The sequence below is a fragment of the Vicia villosa genome, unplaced genomic scaffold (assembly GCF_029867415.1).
Source record: "Vicia villosa cultivar HV-30 ecotype Madison, WI unplaced genomic scaffold, Vvil1.0 ctg.001168F_1_1, whole genome shotgun sequence".
Classification (NCBI taxonomy): domain Eukaryota; kingdom Viridiplantae; phylum Streptophyta; class Magnoliopsida; order Fabales; family Fabaceae; genus Vicia; species Vicia villosa.
Window position 1 is genome coordinate 120,260 of NW_026705513.1, and position 24,549 is coordinate 144,808.

The 24,549-nt window shown below is 31.9% G+C and overlaps 2 protein-coding genes and 1 long non-coding RNA gene across 3 annotated transcripts; 2 read left to right on the forward strand and 1 right to left on the reverse strand.

The window, feature by feature from the left end:
• Positions 1-758: 758 nt before the first annotated feature.
• Positions 759-6,668, forward strand: LOC131633717 (membrane-anchored ubiquitin-fold protein 4-like). The gene is made up of 3 exons (XM_058904406.1): positions 759-1,208; positions 4,753-4,923; positions 6,232-6,668. The coding sequence occupies exons 1-3, from the start codon at positions 1,079-1,081 to the stop codon at positions 6,282-6,284; spliced, it is 354 nt and encodes a 117-aa protein (XP_058760389.1). The 5' UTR covers positions 759-1,078; the 3' UTR covers positions 6,285-6,668.
• A 6,223-nt stretch (positions 6,669-12,891) lies between these two features.
• LOC131633713 (glutaredoxin-C3-like) lies at positions 12,892-13,662 on the reverse strand. Its single transcript, XM_058904403.1, has one exon. The coding sequence runs from the start codon at positions 13,540-13,542 to the stop codon at positions 13,165-13,167; it is 378 nt and encodes a 125-aa protein (XP_058760386.1). The 5' UTR covers positions 13,543-13,662; the 3' UTR covers positions 12,892-13,164.
• Positions 13,663-22,104: 8,442 nt separating this feature from the next.
• On the forward strand, positions 22,105-24,205 carry LOC131633714 (uncharacterized). Its single transcript, XR_009293389.1, has 3 exons — positions 22,105-22,199; positions 22,285-22,427; positions 23,984-24,205. It is a non-coding gene; the product is annotated as an uncharacterized LOC131633714 (long non-coding RNA).
• The last annotated feature ends 344 nt before the right edge of the window (positions 24,206-24,549 follow it).

The window sequence follows — 24,549 nt, forward strand, 5'->3', positions numbered from 1 at the left end:
GTGAATGAAAAAGTAATTTTATAGGGACTAAAAGTCGACATTTTTTTTATAGGGACTAAAAACGAAATTTGAGATATTTACAAGGACCAAAAACTTATTTAACCCTTATTATAAATATCCCGTCCCTCCATTTACCTCGAACCAAACACACACTTAGTATACTCGTTAGCAAGACTGTTAAATTACATATAAATTAAATTCATTATTTTGTTATTTTATTTTAATTTTTTTTGTTGGATAAAAAAATAAATTAACTTCATAAATAAAATCTTAGGCTATGTTTGGGAGTTTGGAGGGGAAGGGAGGGGAGGGCTTTGAAAAATAGGAAGAATTGAGTGAAAAGAATAAAAAGATTTTGGGTAGGAGGGTTTTGGAGGATTTGATTTTATTCATAACACCAAAAACCCCATAAAATGGGGAACTCAAAAATTGTATTGAAGGAGGGTTTTGGAGGGTTTTGGAGGGCTTCCATAAATTTTGCAAATATCGTTTAGGTTGTTATAGTATTTTGAAAAATAAAAATTTTGTAATAATAATGAGTCTTTTATCATTCTAAACAAAATCATCTTTTAAAAAAATATCAAATATTTTTCTATATTATTTTAAAAAATCGATTTCGGAAGCCTTCCCCTCCCCTCCCCTCCAAACTCCCAAACATAACCAGAACAAATCAATAAATAAACAAAAATGAAAAAAAATAAAAATAAAAAGAGAAAGCGTCAAGATCGGAAGATAGATAGGGTTTGTCTGAGAGTGATGATGTATCAAAATTTCCATTTTCATTTTTATTTATCTTTGTTAGATTCTCTTACAATTTTCTTACACCTTTAGATTCTCTCTCCTCCACTTCCTAAATATCTCATTCATTTCAATTTCAATTCAACTCTTTCTCTCTCTAAAATCAGCACCATGTATAGTTACGAAGAAAACAAAACCACCACTTTCAATTGATCATTCACCACCAAAAGCCACCTCAAAACGCTACCAATTGCTCTGAAACAGTGCTATTGTATATTGTGAGATTATAAACTTGATTGATTGATTTTGTATTTTTGTTGTAATTTTTTTGTGATTCGAGATGCCGGAAGAAGATTTGGTGGAGCTCAAGTTCCGATTATACGATGGATCGGATATTGGACCGTTTCGGTATTCGCCGACTTCAACTGTTTCTATGCTCAAGGAAAGGATTTTCGCTGAATGGCCTAAAGGTTAATCAATTAAGCACTTTTGATTTTTGTTTGATTTTCAATTGTGTTAATTTGTGCTTCATTTTTGTTTTGATCTTTGTTTAGTGTTTGTTTGGTGTGTTTTTTTATTTTTGAAATTCTGATTGTGATTTTGACGTATTAGGGCTTTCAGTTCTTCAGCTTGAATGAAGTCAATGATTTTGCTCTGTTGGTGTGAGGTTCCCTTGCAATTTTTTTCTCTTCATAACAGCTGTTTTTTTTTTTTTTTGCAAGCTGTTTTGAGAAAATAAAAGTGATTGAATGTAAAAGACGTGTCTGTGTCTGTTTAGATGTCTGAAACAGAAATTGACATTTGTGATTACGTTTAATTTATTATTTTTTCAAATTATTACCGGCTATGTTGCAGTGACACCTCTGAAAAAAGGCTTGTCCGTGTCGGTATCGGACATCTGCAGTGACACTTGTGATTACATTAAATTTATTCATTTTTTCAAATTATTACTGGTGTCGTCGCGTCAGGGCCGGAGTTGTATTCGTGGTGTCCGTGCTTCATAGATTGGTGTCGGCGTATCAGTGTCGTGTTTTTGGTGTGATCGATGTTGTGTTTGAATTGAATTGTTGGTGTTATTTAGCCGAATTAGGGTTTTTTTATTTAATTTAATTTTATTGTGTTTGATGCTCTTTTGTGAAGGTGTTAATGGATTCTTCTACTTTGAGGATAATGTTTTTATTATGTTTGTTGATACCCAAATGGGGCAAGTGGTGTGTTAATTTATTTTTGTTTTGCAGTTCTATATGTGTACATTGTTAGATGTTGGATAAATTTGCTTTGAATAAAAATGCTTTTGGATTCAATTGGGTGGTTGAATTAGGTGAAGGCATAAGATTCTTTGCTTTTATTAGATTAGAAAAATTAGTGACTATGATGTCATAAGTTTAGTTTTTCTGGGTAAGTTTTTGTTTGTTGTCTTGTTTTCAAAGAGAAGAAAATTCTGTCTTTTTTGTTTGGGAAACACTGATAAATATTGATATTGGTTGGATCGGTAAAGGAAAGCACTTGATAGGTTTTATCTTGAAATGGTTCAACGGTGTTTTTTTTAGCAACATGCATTTTTAGGTATGTGAATTAATAGTTTTGGGAGTTGGATATGCAAAATAAATACAAAAAGCAAATGGTGATTAATTGTTTGGGTGAGCATTTTGATTATTGTGATTATTATTAATTTGATTTTGTTAATTGATTTGGTTCAAATTGAGTTTGAAGGGAAGTCATTTATGTTGGAGTGTTCTTACTCTGAAAGCTTAAGATGTCAGATATTGTCTAAAATTCTATTTGCTAAAAAAAGGAAAGTGTGTATGCTACATTTTGCTATAAATAAGCGATTTGGTTTGGTTGTTGGTAATGGTTAATAAAGGTCATTGAGGAGCTTTTATTTGTCATCACTTTCTTGTAGTTGTTGTGGTCATGCAATTGGCTATTTTGGCTCTTTCATCTTAGGTGGCTATGTGTTTAAAGCTCTGATAGCGTTGCAAAGACAAAAAAGATATTCAAAATAAACATAAATATTCAAAAATAGAAAATACACAAAATTAAAAAGACCATAATACTTAATAGGTAAGAAACCTGAATTTTAAAACAATAAAACTTGAGCAAAGAAGAAGAACTGAACTAAACTAAAGTATCAACTAGAAGTAGGAAGAAGAAGAAAACAAGGGTTTGTGAGCAACGACATAACATAATGAAAAACATAATCTGAAAAAAAGAATTTGACGAATTTATCCTTGAAATTCTAATATCAAACGCCATAGCGGTTTGGGGCCGCAATTTTGCGGCAATTAGCAGTTGCGACTACGGTTATTGCTGACGGCAGCTCGTAGGCCCAAAGCGCTGTGCCAAACCCTTTCACTGCTATGCTATTCCGCTTAGCACGCTATTGGCAATATAGTTAGGTGGTTTAGGCATTTAAAAGACCAGTAGGAGCACCAGTTAGGGCTGTTGACCAGAAGTCTCATTTTATTTTTAAATGTACTCTCATAAGACACATCCAAGAGTTAGCACCAAGATGTATGCTTTTTTGTAGATGATTTAGTCCTACTTGAAGAGTCAAAGGAGTATTTAAATGAGAGGTTGAAGACGAGCATTAGAAACATATGGCTTACGCCTAAGCAGAAGTAAGACAAACGGAGTGTATGGAATGGAAATTTAGTAAAAGGAGAAACGTTTCTAAATTCTAACCTAGAGGTGAAAGTTGGAGACCATATCATACTACAAGTCACATGGTTTTAATATCCCATCCGTAATACAAAACGATGGAGAATGTTGGGTGGTTAAGAATTAACTCGAGGATAAAGTTAGTGTAGCCGAGATGGAGATGTTGTGTTGAATGTGTGGTAAGATTAGACGAGATAGAGTTAGAAATGATAATATTAGAGAGTCTTGACGTAAGACCTATAGGAGAATACATGGTGGAAAATAAAAATATGTGGTTTGAGCTTGTATATAAAAGACTTGTAGATTTTATTGTAAGGAGAGTAGATCAAATGAAGAAGATTCAAACAATTAGAGATAGAGGAAGACTTATAAACACTAAGAGAAACTATCAACAAAGATTTCGAGATTAACGAATTGGATAGAAACACGGTCTTGGATAGAACATTTTGGCGTATTTTGATTCATGTAGCCAACCCCACTTAGTGAGATAAGGCTTGGTTGTTGTTGTTGAAAATGATACTCTTTAGATAAAGATTTATGATTTTAGAAGTAGACTTAGACTCAGCATCATCAGAGTTAATTGGGTCAAAATTTCTATTCCAACTGATTGGCAACTTGCAATTATGGTTTGGGATATCCTCTTTGTTAAATTTCTCTTATAATGATCAAGATTTCTGTATCATGATATTCTGGTTTTGATCATAACGATTAACTGGACAGCAGTTTCGGTTACTAAAATCTCTTAGACATACATATATGCAACATATGAAGTAGTAACTCTCTGTATTGTCTTCTAAAAGTTTTAGCCTTTAGGAACCAATTATATTTGATAGAATACTTCCAGTGGATGCTGCCATCAGCAAAGTCATATTCCACTTTGTATAAGGGATGGCTGTTGTGTACTTATTTTATTATGGACATGTGCTCCTGCATTTTTTCCTTAGGCCATGATTGGATTGGATTAATGGAAAGGAATGATTGAATCATCATTGAATGTGGCATAGTTTGAATAGTTCGAAATAGGATCGAATCAAATGGAGTATGATGGAATGATTCTATCTCATTCCATCAAATTTCCACTATTTTTTCAACTTTGGTGGAGGGGATGTAATGAGTTTTTTCTCTAACAATGGAATGCTGAGTGTATTCCCTCTCATTCCTTTCTCCCTCTCATTCCTTTCTGTTCCATTATTTTTCATTTCATTCCATTCTATTATGCTCCACTCTTCATTTACTATCCAACCATAATTTGTGTTGTTGTAGTGCTATATTCTTGTCCTTTATTTTTGAACAGTTTTCTTTTTCTAATCATTTTATTTTTACAAATTTGTCTTTTGCTCTGGTTGTCCATAGACAAGAAAATCATACCGAAGGCAGCAAATGATATAAAGCTCATAAATGCTGGGAAAATTTTGGAGAACAACAAGACGGTTGGCCAGTGTAGAGTGCCTTTTGGTGAGCTTCCTAAGGGGGTCATCACCATGCATGTTGTCGTCCAGCCATCTTTGGCAAAAGCAAAATCAGGTAGATTTTACTCCCAAATCCAAAGTATATTGTGTGATTATTTATTACTATTTGGATAATCAATTAGTTTGTTTCAGAAGTTAATGCAATTATATTGGTATTATTATGATGTGAGGGATTTGATGCTAAGGACAAAGTACTGACCCATGACTGTGTTTATTATCTTCCTTATTAAGAAACATATGGGGTATTTTGTAGATATTCTAAAAGGTGCTAGCTTATTAAATGAGGCCTAGTTAATTGGTTTTTGTCTGTGCTTACAGAGACGTTTTATTCGGCTATTTAGTTGCACTTTACTTATAGGGCCATATTCTTCATTTTGAATATATGGATTCTAATTTATAAGTGCCATTCAGTTCTTGTTTCACTCCCACCAGTAGCTTCCCAAAACAGAATACTACTCTCAAAGGATTCACCGATGTTTTTAAAAATGGTGGGACATTGTTTTGTGATTTGGGTGTTCCTGTAATATCTATGCATCTCTGGTGGGGTTCCTTTGCCTGATTACACCTCAACCTCATCTCATTATCATAGTCGCTTTTATTGATTAGGGTACCCCATCGTTTTCTTATCAAGTAAGTATCCAATTTGGTCCCTGAAGCTGTAAGATTGTATCAACCTAGTCTCCATGTTTTCATTATTCCAAAATGATCCGTAGAATTGCAAAACATAGTTAGGTTTGTTCCTCGGTCCTCGGTCTGGATCTGCTATGTGATGCATCTCTGACATTACTAATTCATTGTCATCATAATCCTTTCATATATGAATGGAGTGACAGACGTGATTAAATATTTACGATTTCAATTATCATTTTAGAATATTAATAGGGGTTTTAAGTTCATAGTCTTACAATTTTAGGACCAAATTAGGCATTTATGGTTTTGTTATCATGACTCCTTGGCACGTTTTATTGTAACTATGGAGCGCTGGTAATTGTTAGGGTGAAGAAATGTATACAATTTGAATCATTTTAGAATCTGTAGTTTGGTTTTAGAATCCTTAGTTAGTACCCCTGCAGCAACATTATAAATGCGTTCTCAATAGACTTCTTGATAGCATTTGTTTTTGTTACAGCAAAGTCTCAAAGAGACGGTTCAATGTTGGTTGTAAGCTATTAGGTTCAAGTACTGTGACCTATGTAGCACCAACACTTATCAAATGCGTGTTTGGTGTCTGAAACATGACAGTGTTTGGCACTTAACACATTATATTTCCTTAATTAGTACTATCTCCTGTCCTTAATTAATACTGTGTCGGTGTTTTATGGATTATGACCGAATGTTAAAATTTTCTTGTTGACCTGAACAGACAAAGTTGATGATACACCCAGAAAACATTTTTGTGGGTGTACAATATTGTGAAAACCCATTAGCATGGATGTAAAGCTGCTGATCTGAAGTTATGGAAATATGTAGCTGGGAAGGCAATAATCTGTTGGACACATCCCCTCAGTTGAATGTTGCTGGAGATCAATCCTGTTCAGCAGTGCTTGTCAGTGATTATTTTCTCATGTTTTATAAAATGAATGTTTAATGTATGTGTTAGTAAATGCAGTCTATAATATCACAACATCAAATATATTATATAGAAAGAAAGGTTCAGTCACTATTCCTAAGGATTTTGAACAATATTCCCTGCTGGAATGATCATATACCCGTTTCTTGTGCATTGGTGACAACAGAAATACTTTTCAAGCGTTTGGTGTGAAATACCTTAACAATATTATTGTCTCTATTTTTTTATCATCATGGTCTTTTGTACCGTCGAAAGAGACATTTTGTCATTTGTATAGATTCCATATTTTTCATTATTTATCGATTCAATTGCAAGATGATGTTGGAGTAACTAAGGAAAACTTATATATTCATAATCATTTTCAGAACTATGAAGCACATACACTCTGAACATGGCATCATGGCATCGATACTTACACAGCGACATAGATAAAAATTGAATAAATTAAACATAATTATCAATATCAGTGTCGGTTTCTCCAGAAACACATCTTTTTACAGAAGTATTGGTGCAACGTAATTGATCATATCTATCCTATAAATGGGTTGGATACAACCTCATGGAATGAATACTCCTGGACGAATTTTAGCCACTCATTAGTATAATGGCCATTGCCATTAAAAAATAAAGTCTAATAGACATAGATAAGTAGTGTTAAATTTTTTTTATGATTAAAACTTATAGTATTTCATTAAGGGGATTTCTTAACAAGCATCCTATGTAATTTTAAAAATGTTTTTTTATGATTAAAACTTATAGTATTTCTTTAAGAGGATTTCTTAACAAACATCCTATGTAATTTTAAAAATGGCCCTCAGTTTTTGGAGATGTATCTTTGAAAGTACTTTTAGTTGTTAAATGTTAGATTGTTTCGGAAATGCATCTTCGACGGACCTTTATTTGCTAAGCGTTAGATTATTTTGGAGATACATATACGTAAAACATTTAAAGATGTAACTTTGTATCCAGCGCAGTCAGTAAATTGTAAGTATTTTTAAGTGATTCTCAGATCAAATAGTTAGAAGGTATACTATGATTCAATAATACTAAGATTATGAAGAAAATGATATATATAAAGTTATGAATCAAAAGTACATAAACCCAATCAAAAAGTTATAACAGAGTTGATAAATAAAATACAACTCAATATATCAAGAGTACAAGTACTATAATCTACTGCGTATGATGAACTCGGATTTGGTCTCGGCCACGTGCCCCCTTGTTTCTACGCTGCCTCTTATACTGCAATGCCTCCCGAGCCTCGTCATCATGACATCTACAACGCCCTTCGCCTCAGAACCATCATGAAAGAATCCTTAGTCAATACTTGTCTGCCCAATCTCCTTGATACAACAATATCTATGCAACACATCAAAAATATGACCTGCCCTAGCATGCTCCTCTTTTAATATCTCCTGATGAGCTGGCTTAGGTGGATCTCCTGGAGCATCTTGTACCTTATAAGGATGTGACACTTGGAAGAGTCGTTAGATATAACCGTCTACGTAGCTCCAGCCGCTCTCAGCTATGGTACTCCGTGCCTCCTCTAGTACCAGATAATTAACATAATCATCAAACATAACATCCATATCTCTATGTTTCACAGTGGGAGGAGCAAACACAAAAGGATCTTTGGAAATGTACTGCATGTAGCCGAGCTGATGCATGACGCGCTTAGGCAGATGAGGAAACGTCAAACGTGAGGGGGGATCTTCGACTTGATACTACTTGGAACCCTTAGTCAGTTTGTTGATGAGAGGCTCCATTACATGAAGCACATGTCTGGTAGTTTGGGTGGTCGAGTGATTATACTTAATTTGGTGTTTAATGTTATTTCCCCATATTCTCTTTTTCTTTTTAATAGCATTTTCCGGTTCGGGAGAAACTTTTAGATTATGGGAAGGTTACCAAAGATGAGGCACTGGAGTTGATGGTAGACTATCTAGAAATTGACCCAGAGGCTTCCATGGAGGAGTTTGATTTCACCCGAGGGGCACATGCAAGGTTTAGCTTCTTGAAGAAGGTGTTTACATACGAGATACTAAGAACACATCAGGTTGTTGGTGATAACGAGCAGGTACGGCATCATAGAGCGTATGCTATGAGAGCATGCCTGTTGTATTTGGTTGGAACTGTCATTTTTGTGGATAAGAGTGCCTCTTGTGTGGACGTCGTCTAATTGCGGTACTTCGAGGACTTTGAGCGAATCCATGAGTACAAGTGGGGGCCGTTTGTTTGGTATACTTGTACTCTAAGTTATCTGAAGGTTGTATGTGGAAGACGAAGCAGGTGACAGAAAGTATCACACTTTGGATGGTAATATTTATTGGTCTTTTAGTGCTTGTGTTTCATTAAATTATTGTAACGTCGTTACTAATAACACTTTTCAACCTTGGATCCTTCAGCACTTCCCACGCATCTACGGTTGTTCATGTCTACCGACTTATACTAAGGATATGCCACGTGCTTCTACATTCTTCCTGCTCAGAGGGAACCAGGCGAAAGAGCCATTCAGAGTGTATATTAACTACTTGGTAGCAAATAATATACACTCTAATTGTTACGTCAATCATCGTGAGATAATTTCCTTTTTACTACATAGTTTTATACTCGGGATGGTTGGCTTGCGGCCCCCCTCCCATAGGTAATCATATGTACTTAAAAGAGAGAGTTTTAATTATATAGTGAAGGAAATCACGTGCAGAATCAAAAAATACAAAATCCTTACTAACCCATATAAGACTACCCTTAAAAAAATTAACCGAAAGATATGAAGCCAACTCAAAATCTCTTAGAATTTCCTTAATACACTACAAATTCTCGTATAAAACTGTGCATGCATCTAACTAGATTCTTTAATTTGTAGTAATTGATTGCATCTATCAAAATGTATTTTATCTTTTCTATTTTGTGTCTAAATAAATTCAAATTGTACACGTTGGGTGCACTATTTAATAACTCAACTGATGTTAGGCAAGTTAGAGTCATAGTGTTTATCTCTGTGTTTGTCGTATGAAAAAGGTATGTCATTTATGCGTGATGGTTGCTTGTTTTTATAGTGACTAATCTCTCCGAGACTTTTATGTTGATTTAATTGTCATTATAATACATGTCACATTGTTTGACTGAAAGCAATAAGCGGGAGTTAAGTCGACTACTCCTATGTATGAGGTTAACCTTTTAAGGCTATTTAATGGCTTAAAATGTTTTGTTTATATGTAAAACAAATAATTATTAGAAGTGAGTTGTATTTGATCTTGGGACAACCTTTTTCTATTAAGAGTAAATTGGCTTAGTCTTTTACTATGATTGGACTTGCGCGGCGCAAGTTCTGTCATGTCGTGGTTCGATTCCAATCTAAATTCTTTTAATGAAATAGAGTATACACAGTCTCTCAAGCATGAAGTTTGTAGAGACAATATGTTTGATAAAAATGTGTACACAGTCTCTCAAACATAAAAAATATAGAAACGAGATGCCTTAGGGGATAAACTAAGATGTATTTTAAACCTTCAAAGTCTTGTTAAGTTGTTTTTACCATCAGATTAAGAGGTTTAGTTTTAATATATGATGAGATTAATGATGGTTTGAAAACGAACTTCGAATTACATATTTAAATACCGTTCAGATTAAATAATTACTATTTCGTATCACATGAATAATCATTACAATATTTTTTTTAGATTTTGTTTCAGAGATATTAAATCGAACTCTAATATGGTTGAAGGGTAGCTACTTGGTTCGACAATTTGACATGATCTTAGCATGCTGTCGAAGTCTAATCACATACTGTAGTCGAAGGCCTGCAAGTAGTAGTCGAAGTATTATCAAGTATGCAGTAGTCAAAATGCTAGGATTGTTAGCATGTCGAATTGAGCCTGTTTGTTAAGCTTAATTGTTTAAGTTAGTTTGTTCCCTAAGTTAGCTTGTGTAATGAGTCTATGTGTAAAATACTATTAGTTTAATGTGTTAGTTTTATTATAAATAACATATTATCGCATATCATTGCACACTGCAAATCTTAATTAAGGTGGGAGCGGTTATTTGTTATTCTGTGACATTTGTAGGATGTGTTTGGATTGGCGGTGGACAGAATTGATTCTAGTAGAATTGAGTTTGATAGAACTGATTCTATCAGAATTGAGTTTAGCAGAATTGATTTATGTTTGGATACATTTATGTAAAAGTGAGTTGAATAATAAATTTCAGTGTAAAAAACATCCAGAATCAATTCTAGACGCAGAAGCTACAAATTCTAGCTTCAAGTAGAATCAATTCTAGAGACAGAATCAATTCTACTTTTACCTAAACAAACATCTTAAAATCACTCAAAATCAATTCTACATTTATAGAAGTGCTTTTGGCCCTTCTAAAAGCCAAACCAAACATGCTAGTAATCTTGTTTCAAAGAGAAAGTAAAGAATAGCAGTCTATAACCAATTTCATTATGTTCTTCTTGTTTTCCTGTTTTCTTTTTTTTTTTAATAAGCAAAGATGGTATTATAAAAAAGCACAAGAAGTGCTAACCAACAATTACAAAAAAGGAGAGTAAAGAAACTCCCCCAACCCCCTAACACCCATCATCTAATACATAAAATCAGATTGACACACCAATCACCTCAAAAGATGGATTCTACCCCATTATAGGATGAAAGAAACCATTCCCAAGCAAAAAACTTAACCATACTCTTGTGGGTTTCTTACCAAGAAAAGAAACCTATTATACTTTATTTTTGGCATTGATTTTACAACATTGTTTATCTCTGTCTAGACTAGGAATGTCAACTTGCATCTGTTAACGGAGATCTCCGTAGGAATTATCTGTTCGGAGCTCTGAAGTCGAAGATTTTTTATTCCGTGGAGATAGAGGGAAAAGTTCCCCCGATAACACTTTGTGGCGGGGATCAGGAAAATACCCTACGCCTCGCGGATTCCTTGACTCCGACCATAATATAAATAATATATTAAGAAATGAATAGTCGTTAGTGGATCATTTTATTTATTTATTTATTCATTATATAATGTATTGTTTCATTGCCAAGTACTCAACCCTAAAAAAGTACACCAATTACGTACAATGTACACACCGTTTCTTCTTCTTTTCTCAATTATCTTTGTCACCTCCATTTCTCATCTCCTCTATTCTCATGCATCATCACAACAAACACTCCTTTTTTTTTTATTGTGTTTAAGGTAAATATTCTTCAACTTCACGATACTTCAATTAATAACCTATTTTTCATTAAATTAGTAACTTAGTGGTTATGTTGTAGTAATTGCAAGTGCTTTTGCAATTTTTTGTTATAGATACAAGGTGTATTTTTATTTAATTTTAAAAAAATACAATATATATATATATATATATATATATATATATATATATATATATATATATATATATATATATATATATATGTGTGTGTGTGTGTATAATAACGAAACACTATTGTTATAGTTTTGATCGAAAATTATAGAAATTCTTTTAAAATTCAATCTCCATGGATCTTCGATTTTCCGTGAAATCTATGAAAATGAGAATGGGGGAAAATATTTTTTTGTGATGGAAATCGGAGATAGGAATAAGGAACATATTGAAAAGGGGCAGGGTGATGGAAAACATTCTCCACACATTCTCGCCCCCATTTACATCCCTAATTTAGACTATAAACTGTGGTTAATATTCATAATCATGTCATAATCTTCCCCGTTAATATTCTCATTAGCTTTTTTGAGTATCCAACAAATAAAACATTGTCTCCAAAACTCTCAAGTTTTTCTATCTGCCTTACCATTTTTCTTTGAGTTTCGAGTTCTAATTTGTACACTTCAAACTTTATCATTACATTAGCTATTTTTAATAAATTTAAATGAGTATTCTCATTAGCTTCTGTCCGACTACATAGGAACTTTTCGATTGTTTTTTTCATTCATAAAATTTAATCACCCTTTATTTATGCGATTTAAATAAAAACTTTTCAGAACATATATAATGCGAACATAGTAACATTTTCCCAATAAAACATAAATAAAGACTATAAAGTGGTCAAAGTAAAAGGGCATTGACGTCACTTTATGTCTAGCCTGAACACGCCAAAGGGAGCAAGAAAGAAGTACACATTGAAAGCGACAATTTTGTCAAACACGACACCGTTTCAACCACCGTCCACAAGCTCAATTTTCATGTTCCACATCCTCCCAAAACATAATATGATTCGATCCTATTTATAAGAGAAAATTGACTTTTTAAATTTATTGAATGATTAATATATCTGATATATGATACCTTGCAAATACATTAATTATTCAATTAATTTTCTGTTATAAATGAGACCAAAGATAATAATAATTATTTTTAACTGAGATTAATACCATAAGGTGCTAAATTCAAACAATGTATGATAGCATAAAATATTCCAAGACAAAAATAAATAGTAAAATTAGTTCATATTTTGTTCTTCCAATATGCTTTTTGTCTTTACATAGGAAGGAAACCATAAAGAAAACCATAACAAACCCAAATTCCAACCAAGAAAAAAAAACCCTAAACTATAAAATAAAAAACACAACAAGACTCAAAAGTACTACAAAGGTTGTTTAATTAACTAAAAAAAAAATCCAAAATGGAATTTGAAGAGTCTCATAAAAAACCTACTTGATCCTCTTCCTCAACCTTGTTTACTTTTGATGATAAAATAGCACTAATAGTATAATGAAGAGTTTCATTTTTCAAAGCCAAAGAGCACCAGCTTGTTTGAGAAGAGGAACAAGAGAGCCATTAATATGACATCCCATGACTCTATCCATAGTACCAATGAGTTTCCCACCGATGAAGACAACAGGGACAACATTTGAGGTACCAAGTAGTCTCATGAGTGCCCTTTCAAGTTCTTTGCCTCTTGGATCTTCATCGAGTTCATGAACGGCTGGATTCACTCCCATTCCACAGAACAATCTCTTGATTGCATGACACATGCAGCATGTGCTTATGCTGAATATCACAACAGCATTTTCTGATGCTAGTCTTTCTATTCGTTCTAATGGGTCTCCCATCATTGTTGTTGGGTTCATGTGATAGGTTCCCCATGATTCTGTTTGGTAATGCATTTTTTGAGAAGATGAAAATAGAAGAATGGATTGTGTATGAGGTTGTTGAGAATGAGAAGAATGTGAATGTGTGAGAAATGGTTGAGGTGAGAGTTGATATTTATAGAGAGGTTTTGTTTATAGGATGTAAGAGAGAATAAGAGAATATATCACATCTTAAGGCTATATGTGAGTGGATTATGGATTGTGTTTTTATCTTATTTTTTTATTCTCTTAAAATCATGGGGTGTGCTATGTTTTCTTTCTTTTTCTCTATTCTATAATATTATAACAATATGATGTAGAAAAAGTACATAAAGTTGGTCACACTCTAGCTCATATATGTGTGAGAGAGACAAGGAGAGGATTATGTGAGAAACATTTTTTATGGAGTTATTTATTTATCAGTTTTAGGCAGTATGTAATAATGGAATGTGTTTATTTGGTTAAGCATGAGACATGGAGTTCTTCTTGGGCAAGATGATTATGTTAGGAAAAAGGGTTGTGTCAATAATTACATATATAAGGAGGTTCTAATCTATTTTTAAAATTTGAGTAGATGTAATTCAATGCGGGACTTAATATTTGAGGTTCTACTAAAAACATCGATTATTAAGAGTGGTAAACAGATATATCTGTCTAATTTATTTTGGTTTGTCATTCAACAACACGCGTGTAAATGTGACATACCGACATAATTAAGGGTGTACTAAAAAATCTTCACTGATCTCGAAAAAAATGAGGGTGGGGCGAGGCAGACCCATTAACATTAAATATTTTAAATTTAAAAATATAAAATTTATGTTAATGCGAATGCCCGTAGAGCGAGGCAGACCCATAAACATTGAATTTTTTAAATTTAAAAATATAAAATTTATATTAATGCGAACCCCGTATAAAAAGGGACGAGACGAAATAATCACATTAGAGTGTAGAAGCCTAAAGCTTTAGTTCATCTTAAAAAAATTGTGAGCCAAACAAACATGTGCCACGGTTTTGTCATCCCTATAAACTATTATGTTCAATAAAAAAACTTGTCTTGCACAAATCATTTTTGTATCAAATTAAATAACAAATGAATTAAATTGAAATTAAACCGAATCAAAACTAAAAATAAAAAATATTAAAAATAAATTGAAAATTTTAATTTATATATATATATATATATATATATATATATATATATATATATATATATATATATATATATATATATATATATATATATATATATATATATATATATATATATATATATATATATATATATATATATATATATATATAAGCATATCAAGTGAGAGCATTTTTAAATGAGAGATGAGAGGAAGAAATATCAATCATTGGATTCATCAAGAGAGAGAAATTAATAGCATCATTAATGTATTAACATTCTCTCTCTTGATGAATCCAATGGTTGATATTTCTTCCTCTCATCTCTCATTTAAAAATGCTCTCACTTGATATGCTTGATATTTCTTCCTCTCATCTCTCATTTAAAAATGCTCTCACTTGATATGCTCCCTATATATATATATATATATATATATATATATATATATATATATATATATATATATATATATATATATATATATATATATATATATATATATATATATATATAGGGGGCGACTCAAGTGAGAACACTTGGTTATAATGAGAAATGAAAACAATCAGTTATAGCCCTCAGATTTTATTAAATGAAATTTGTGGTATAGATTATATCTTACTTAAAATAAACATGCGACTAAATGATACACACAATCATTTTTCTCAAATCTCAATTAATTAAATAATCTCTTATGAATAAAATTTAATATTTCTTTCTCTAAGATATTTATATTTATAATTTGTTAAATATTAATTATAAATTTTTTTAATAAAGTAAAATTACATAATTTCAAAATAAAATTCTCAATAACGAGTTTATAAAAATTTATTTACTATCATTTGATATTTTAATATTTTTTAAAAATCTAAAGAGAAAAAGCATAGAAAAAAAGATTAAAATATCTTATTCAAATTTTAATAAGTATCAATTTAAATTATTTATTTTAAATTTAAATTGCAATCTCGGTTTAATTTCAATTCATATAATCATCAAAAAAATTCAATTCACGTATTTTTTTTCTAACCAAATATTGTATTGCTATAAAAATTATATTTTACAAAAAAAAGTTAAAATAAGAAATCTTTAATATATGCTAGTTTTGATAGTGTTATTTATTTTTAATAGTACTGCATTTTAAATTTTGTAAATATGAATATTATAGAGATAGTTATATCAGATTTTGTTATAAAATTATTTTAACAATATCACTATTTTTATGATATATATTTGTTTGTTATAAAAATTTTTAAAAACTACGAATTTTTTAGCATCACATATCTTCGGCACAGAAAAAAATTTAATTTATTTAAAAGAAATAATCATTAAAATTAAATTTAAATATTTTTATCTTTTTTCTATGAATTTTAAATTTTTTTTTTTTTGAAATTATAGTTAAAATATTTTCATAAAAATCATTATTGAAAAATATTTTATTATAAAAATTATGAAATTTTAATTCTAAATAATTTTATATAATTTAAAACTAAAATTATTTAAGAAAGAAATATTTAATTTTTTTCTAAGAGATTCTCTAATTAATTTTGAGATTTGAGAAAAATGATTGTGTGTAACTTTTAATTGCATGTTTATTTTAAGTAAGATATAATCTATACCACAAATTTCATTGAATAGAATCTAAGGGCTATAACTGATTGTTCTCATTTCTCATTATAACCAAGTGTTCTCACTTGAGTCGCCCCCATATATATATATATATATATATATATATATATATATATATATATATATATATATATATATATATATATATATATATATATATATATATATATATATATATATATATATATATATATATATATATATATATATATATTTAGTTTGGTTAGAAATAAACTGTTTCTTTACCGTTTATCATTGCGAATTAATATATTTAACTAATAATTTTAGTTTGATTCACTTATAAGTAAATTAAAGAAAAATCAATTTGATTCGGATCATGTTTTATTTCATTATAGTTTGATTTATTGATTTAACTATATACCATGATTATTCTAATATTATTTTCAAATTTGAGTTCTTCTAAATTTAACTTTTATTAAAAACTAATATATAGATCAAAATTGTTAACCTAAAGAATTTAAATAACTTTGTTTTATCCATGAAAAATTGACTCATAATTATATCAATTTTGATTATAATTGTTAACTATTTATACATACATGTTTAAATCATATTTATTCAACCTGTAAATTCTCAACATGTATTAATTTATATTAATTTAATTTATACCTCAACAAAGTTGTTCTATAAACTTTTTACTTATATTGGGTATAAAAGTTAGCTTAGTGATAAATTGAAGAAAGAAAGATATAGAAAATAGAAAGGTAAAGGGGACAGAGAGGACAGCTTTAGCATAAGGGAGTTGTTGGTAATAGACGGCTGAATGCGTCCTTGTTGTCGGCCCTACACGATCAAAAGGCACAAAAATGGACATCAAAACCTCATCTGTTCTTTCTGTATCTCTGTTTCTTACCAATTTCAAACCTTGATGCAAGTGATTTTTCTTTTTCATTTCTTTACTTTTTGTCACTCCATTCTCCTACCTATCAAGTACTACTTTTTCTTTGTCCTCTACACCAATTAATTAAGCATTGTTTTGTGATGTTAAACCCCTCCCTCATTTCTTTATTTTAAGCTTTAAATCATACTTAAAGTCTTCAAATTAACTAAAGATATCATATATATTACTAGAACAAATGCAACTAATGATATGTTTGTTATATTAACTCAAAGTCTTAAAAATAAATTAACTAAACATATTTATATTTTTGAAAATAAATTTTATAAATTTTTTTTAAAATATCATAAATTTATATATTTATATATATATATATATATATATATATATATATATATATATTTATTTATTTATTTAAATTATAAGATTAATTTTGGCATCGAATAACATAAATATATATTATTGGAAATTAAAACATAGTCGAAATTATTGTATTTCAAAAATAATTTTTATAAAAATTATTTGAACTATTTTCAAAATTAAATAATTTTTTGAAATTTTGAAATTTATTTTTTTTAATAAAATGATGAAATGTTGAATAAAATTTTAAAAATAATTATTCAAATTAAACTTTTATTTAAAGTTTTTTTTTAAAAAAAATTTGTAGATTTTTCATACATAAAATTTTGTAACATTATAAAATTCATTTTAAAAAAATAAAACAAACCAGCCCAAAATTATGTTACATATCACTTACATTTTATGTGTCACTTGTATTTTTATGTGCATATATTTTCATTTTTACTCAGGTATTTGCATGCAGTATGTAGTATATATTAATTGAAATGCACTGCTATAAGTTGGTTAGATAGATAAATTTGGTATGAATTAAATTGTATTAAAATAATATGATAATATGAATAATTTATAGTTAATCATATATTCATATATTTCTATTTTAAATCAATTTGTAAATTGTATAGTCATTATGAAAAAATAGATAGCGTTAGAAAATATAATATACTTGAGATCTTAAGATGATAGATAATAAAGAAAAATAGAGAGAAGAATAAACATCATATAAATTTTTTCTTATAAAGGTTAGAAATACATATTTTATTATTTAGATATTTCTATATGGGTTTTATAAAATGATATTATAATATATCTAAATGATTAGATAGGTCCCGACATTTTGAAGACCTAAGACAAATGTTAAAAATAAAACTTTTTTAAAAAATATAACTTTTTTTAGAAAAAGAACTTCATTTATTTGAATCGTAAATAATATCAAACAAAATTAAAATTAGCCATTTATCCGTATAACCAACATAAAAAATATTTTATTCTTATTAATATTTGGTAGTAGGGCCGTCTCAAATAATTGAGGCCCCATTCCAATAAAAAAATATATATTTTATATATATTTTTAAGTTATGACACTTTCAATATTTTGAGATAATGTGATAATTGTTTCAAGACTTTATTAGAGTTGATATAGTAGCGTGATAATTGTTCCGGTAGACTAGATTAACTCTTGTTCAAAAATATTTTAAATTTATTAATTTAATTTATATATACTTAGTCATAATAATTTAATTAAAAATAAAGCTAATATTATTAAAAAATTGATATCAATATAAAATAACACAAAATAATATATATTTTTATATAAAATATAATAATCAATTAAGAATTATATTATATAAATAAAGAACACTCCACTGTACTTATTTTTGGCAGGTTGCACAAGAATTAAACCCACGGTTAAAATTATACACCTTAATCACTCTACCGTAATTGAATTGTTGTATCATAGTAAAACTCGTCGTTTATATAAATTCTTTAATTTAAAATTTCTAAAGTTTGAATTCCAAAAATATGGGATCCTTAATTTTTTGAGGTTCTAGACTGTGAGTCTGGTTGTCCTGGTCCAAGACCGACTCTGATGAAATAGATAATACCATATATGAAATAATCTGTATAATATTTAATGTATGAATTCAAATTTATAAAAAATATATGATGATATAAATAACTCATAGTTATTTATATGATTACAAAAATAAAAATAAAACTATTATATGATTATATTATAATTATTTTTATTAATTATGTGAGTTGAGTAATCATAAATATTTTACTAATAAAATAAATTAAATAAACTAATTTAATAATGTTATGGACTGGACAAATGTTCAGTAAAGGGTGGTCCATATACTATTCTAAAGAAGGTTCAACAACAAGCTCGGTCTAAAGATATAAATAATTTTACATGGGTAAAATCTAAGGTACACACGTATTTTTCATGCTTCACTCTATTCCTTTTTGGACTCACTATTCTTTTTTGTACTCGTTAACTGACTTGTGCATTGGAGTACCAACCATGCATGTTCTCCTCTGTGATTCAGAGCATCATAGACTTGCAACAACACTTCAGGAGTCCAATAGAAGAACCCAAACATAATTTTGATTTTGATATAAAACAATTGTATCGTCTGTGTGAATCAACTAGTGATTCTCGCAAGTTTGCACAATCAAGTCTTTTCTGATGCGAAAGCCAGTTCGCCGAAATAACACTCATTACAATTTCAAGCATAGATGAGGCCAAAAAGAATCATCGTGCAAGGAGAATTTTCCCTAGTTGAATTCCTCATGATTTTCATAAACAAAACAATAAAAATAGGCAAGGACCACCAATATCATGAAAGGATCGACGAAAGCCTCGACAAGACCTCTTCCAAACCACAACCCTAACAACAACAGAAATAGTGGTTGTTCAGCGTGCATGGAGATTATCAGATTTGTGAGAATATGGGTGCATCGAAGTCGGTCACGCAACAAACAGATAGAAGATGGTCACCATATTTTGTGAAAAGTCTTCGTCAACACCATCAGATAGAAAGCAAATATTACCTCGTAGGCATAGTGGCATAAACATGAGTTCGACCTAAACATTAGCGCTAAAAGGGTCACACGCCTTAAATTGGACGACCATCTGCAAAGTATTGATGGATAACCATTAAACAACCCTAGCAAATAAGGCGGTTACAATTAGAGGAGTTCCAAATTCCCTAAAGCAGATTAGAAGGACATCCACCCCAATCCCGTTATTGGGAAACAATAGGCCAAGAATCTACCCCCAATCGATGGAGGGTTCCAAACAATATTCAGGCTAAGTCTTTAGGGAAGGCAATCCAATTTTGAATTATTTTTTATTATCTTATGATATGAATAAAGTTACAATCCATGTCAAAATTGCGTGAATTGCTCCATTTCTTTGAAAAATATAGTTAAAGAAATAAAGTGTATTAATTTGTAGCTACTACCCCCCCCCACCCACCTTAGCATCTAGTCACTCCAAGGGCATAAGTGGTGGAGTCAAAAAACCTTAACCTTAAACCAAGCTCAAACCTCGGGGTAGCAAAGGGGGTGCCTAAGGTCACTACCCCTACAAACAACCACCTTTGTACCATTGAAGGAGAAGAACATATGTATGGTAGGGTGAACCCCTAGCCGTCGACATGTGATCTGGGATGGGGAAACGTTGATCACCTTTGAAACCTTCACCTCGAACTGGGAAAAGAGGAGGATAAAATATATGTCACGAACAACAAGGAGATAAAATAAGAAATAGAGACTGGGAGAGTCGTTTGAAATGACCATATTAGCCCTCTCAGCCATGGAACATGCCTCCAGGTTGACTTCTTCCTCATCACATTAAGAGGAAAGGTTAATCGGTTGCTGAAAGGGAACTATTTGCCCTTGTTTGTGTAATACGACTTGATTTCCCTAATGTTCTTGGGCTTTGTTCCAAAGGTGGCCATTATCTTCATTTTTTCCTAAGAAAATAAAAGGGAAAAAGGAATCTTCATCTCTTTCACCGCATTTATCACTACCAGAGCTAATGGAACACTCGCAACTACCAAACATGTTTAGTTCTACTAATTTTCAATTAATCATCTCATTACGATGTTTGGCGTTTCTATAATAGTAGTTTCATAAGGTTATGTGTTCATCACGAGTCTAGGTCTCTATCGATTTACCATTATCGTTTAAATCCCTAATTATCACCATAAATGGAAAGAGGATAAGGAAGAAAAATGAATATGTACCAATAAAAGGGGCTTGAGCTTCAGAAGGTGAAATAGTTGTTGAAGAAGATGGGGGAAAATTTTAAAAGCTTAAGCAAAAAAGTGTGCAAAAAGGTTAAAGAGATAGGGTTGAATCCCTTTAATGTAAGTGGAAACTTGGGATGATATCAAGAGTCTGATAGGTTTCTCATCAGACATGAAAGGTTTGACATTCTGACACGTGTGAGAGATTAATGTCAATTTTGTATCCCAAGGCTAAATATCATTGATAACGTTAAATACCTTGCACATTTTTTCCTCACTAACGTTTGGAGATTTCCCTCTGCTGATATTGGATTCACCTCTTTGACATTTGGAGATATATCCAAAACCCATAGAAGGGGAACTCGTCTTATTAAATAGGGACTCGTCGTATAGAACAGGGACTCGCCTTATTAAAGAGGGACTCGTCCCGCACAGAATGGGAAGAAAAGGCAATATTATATCACTTTCCCTTTCCAAGCACTCGTGCCTGAGGGAATATTGGTATATTTGTGAAGGGCATAAAAGGGGCAACGTGGGAGAAAAGTAATACAACGCCTCGCCGACAACACCTTCCTGATCTTTTGTATTTTAGATAAATCGCTCTGTAATACCCCATATTTGTGTAAGCATGATTATTTATATGCATTATAAGTGACTAAGATGGTGAGTGGATTAGTTAGAACCAAAAGGAATTGGTTAGACACTAACTAAGTGGCAATGGTGTAAAAATGACTTGGTTAGAGGGTATTATGGACCTTAACCTTATATTGCATGGCACATGATTGGTTAGTTAGAGACACATTATTCCAATTCAGATTTTGTGAAAGAGAAGTGGAGAGAGTAGTGGAAGAAGGAAGAGAGAAAGAAGAGAAGTTTATGTTCTCTGTCACAAACTCCATTTTCGTATTCCATGGACAGCTCTCACTAATCTGATCATAACTCTCTGCTCACAACTCCGATTCAGGTGATTCTCGAAGATTTGGATTCTACACGGAATTCTCTTCGATTTGGTATATTATTTTGTTCTAATAGCTTGTTTATTTGTGGAGAAAAACGAGTTTGAAGTTGGAAGATCCATGCTGAATGTGTGTCAAAGATTGGCTACGGGTTTGATGAAGATGTAGTGAAACTTTGGCTATGGTGGGAGTTCAATGGCAGCAAAGAACTTCTTTCTAACCTCCCTAAATCCAAGGTGAGTCCTTAGATAGTAACTTGGGGATTTGCATGTAAGGGTTAGTGATTGGGGTTTAGGGATTGTGAGAAATAATTATAAACCCATGACACTAACATGATAATTGTGTTATTTGTTGGTTGTTATTGTTATTTGTTGGCTGGATATATCTTTAAATCGTGCATGCAGGTGGATTCACGGGGTTAAAATACCCCAGGACAGAACTGATGAGTTCTGCATTTTTTCTGTGTCTGCTATGGTCCGCTAAGCGGGCTAAGGCCGCTAAGCGGATGCTGAGCATTTTTCCAGAAATTCGCGGTTCCGCTGAGCGGACCCAGTTTGCCCGCTGAGCGGAGAATGCTGTTTGTGAAGAAAATAAAAATCGCGAGCCCGCTAAGCGGACGTGAGACCGCTAAGCGGGGAAACAGTTGAGGTTCGCCCCTGGAAAGCCCGCTTACAGGCCGCTAAGCGGCCAATGCTGGGCATAATTATATTTTTCCTTCCCCTGAGGGCAGTTTCGGATTCTAATCGTAATCGGACCCCTCCTTAATTATTAATATGCATATGAATGTCTGAAGAGTGGTGTTTTATGACACACATTACCGATAATTCCATTCATTTTGTTTATGTGGAATATTATACATAATGTTGGATAAGTTTATTTCATCAATTCCTTGTCTATTCAATTGTGATTGATTTTTGATTACCTTGATGAGATAAGTATGGATCTATGTTGATGTCCAATGTTTTGGTTGAACATTCGGATTGGTTTGTATTATGATATTACACTCGATGCGTGTACGTATGCTTGAATCGAAGTGGCCGGGGGCTAGGTTGGGATATACCTCTTACTATGATGTAAGGTATTATCCTGGATCATGTGGTCCGTGGAATAGTCCGATGTTATGATCAGAGGTCGCGCACCTGAGCTACCGTTGTAGTGTGCTCGTGAGTGCCGTGAGGGGCTTATACTCATTGACGTTGACACACTAGTGTGCTCGGTATGGTGGGGTTATGTGGCCATGTAGGCTATTACATAATGATTGTAACTCACCTCTAGTAAAGTCATGTAGACTAATACTAGGCTTTCGCCCGGTGGGACCATGCGTCAAGGTGGCGGTTTGTACTCGGTGTAACCCACTTGCGTGAAGAAGGTTAATGGGACAATGACGCCATTTAGGCTAATGTCATCTCGCGGCCACTTAGGCTTGTGCGAACCCGTTTAACCATCTTGCAGTGAGCTTGTACAAGTCCCTTGACACTAGGCATGGGTGGACTCATCGAGGGTGCGTTCGTTCCATAATCTAGCCGAGGTTTATTACACTTCTTGATTCCCCGTATACGGATACGGGTTTTGCATACTTGTTTGTGATATACTTGTGTGTTTGTATATGATGAGTCCTATGGTGGACGATTCCTTGTTTTCTCCGTACTTGTACCGGATGTGAGGATAACCCCGAATCAATGGTGGATTCGGTTTGTTGATGCATGTACCCTGTAGAACCGAGTGGACCCATAGGATAGGAGGACTCACTGAGATTTAGTAATCTCACCCCAATCAACTTATATTTTTTCAGGTGCAGTTTAGTAGCGTTTGACAGATAGCAGGTTCGGATTGACGACTTAAAGTGGTGATGGCTCGGAGACCTCGTCAGATCTCATTTTCCGCTGTGCAGATCCATGAAGACACATGTTTTGTAATTATTAATATTATTTCATGTTGTATTTATATGGATCATCTTGTATCTTTAGCTTTTGTATGTACTCAAATACCGATTTTTAACGTTTCATGCATAATATACTAGTCAATTATGTGTGGGGTGTTACACGCTCATTTATGAAATGTGATGCCCTTTCCTCAAATATGTTGTCCAATTACACGATAACTCATCTGAAGCGAGAAGAAGTGAGAAGTGATGTGTTTCTATTCCACAACAATTTGGAAGAAGTCAGGGAAAAATTAACCATACTTTCCTAAATAATAGTAGATTAACCGACCGCTCTCATGTCCTCTGAAAAATAGTCGCTACTTCTAAGGCACTAGGGACTCATGCCTAAAAGTCTCCTATAAATACCTCAACCTAGAGGTTGAAAGGGACAATCTCACCTTACATAAATACTAGATGCACATGACTTCTAAGCT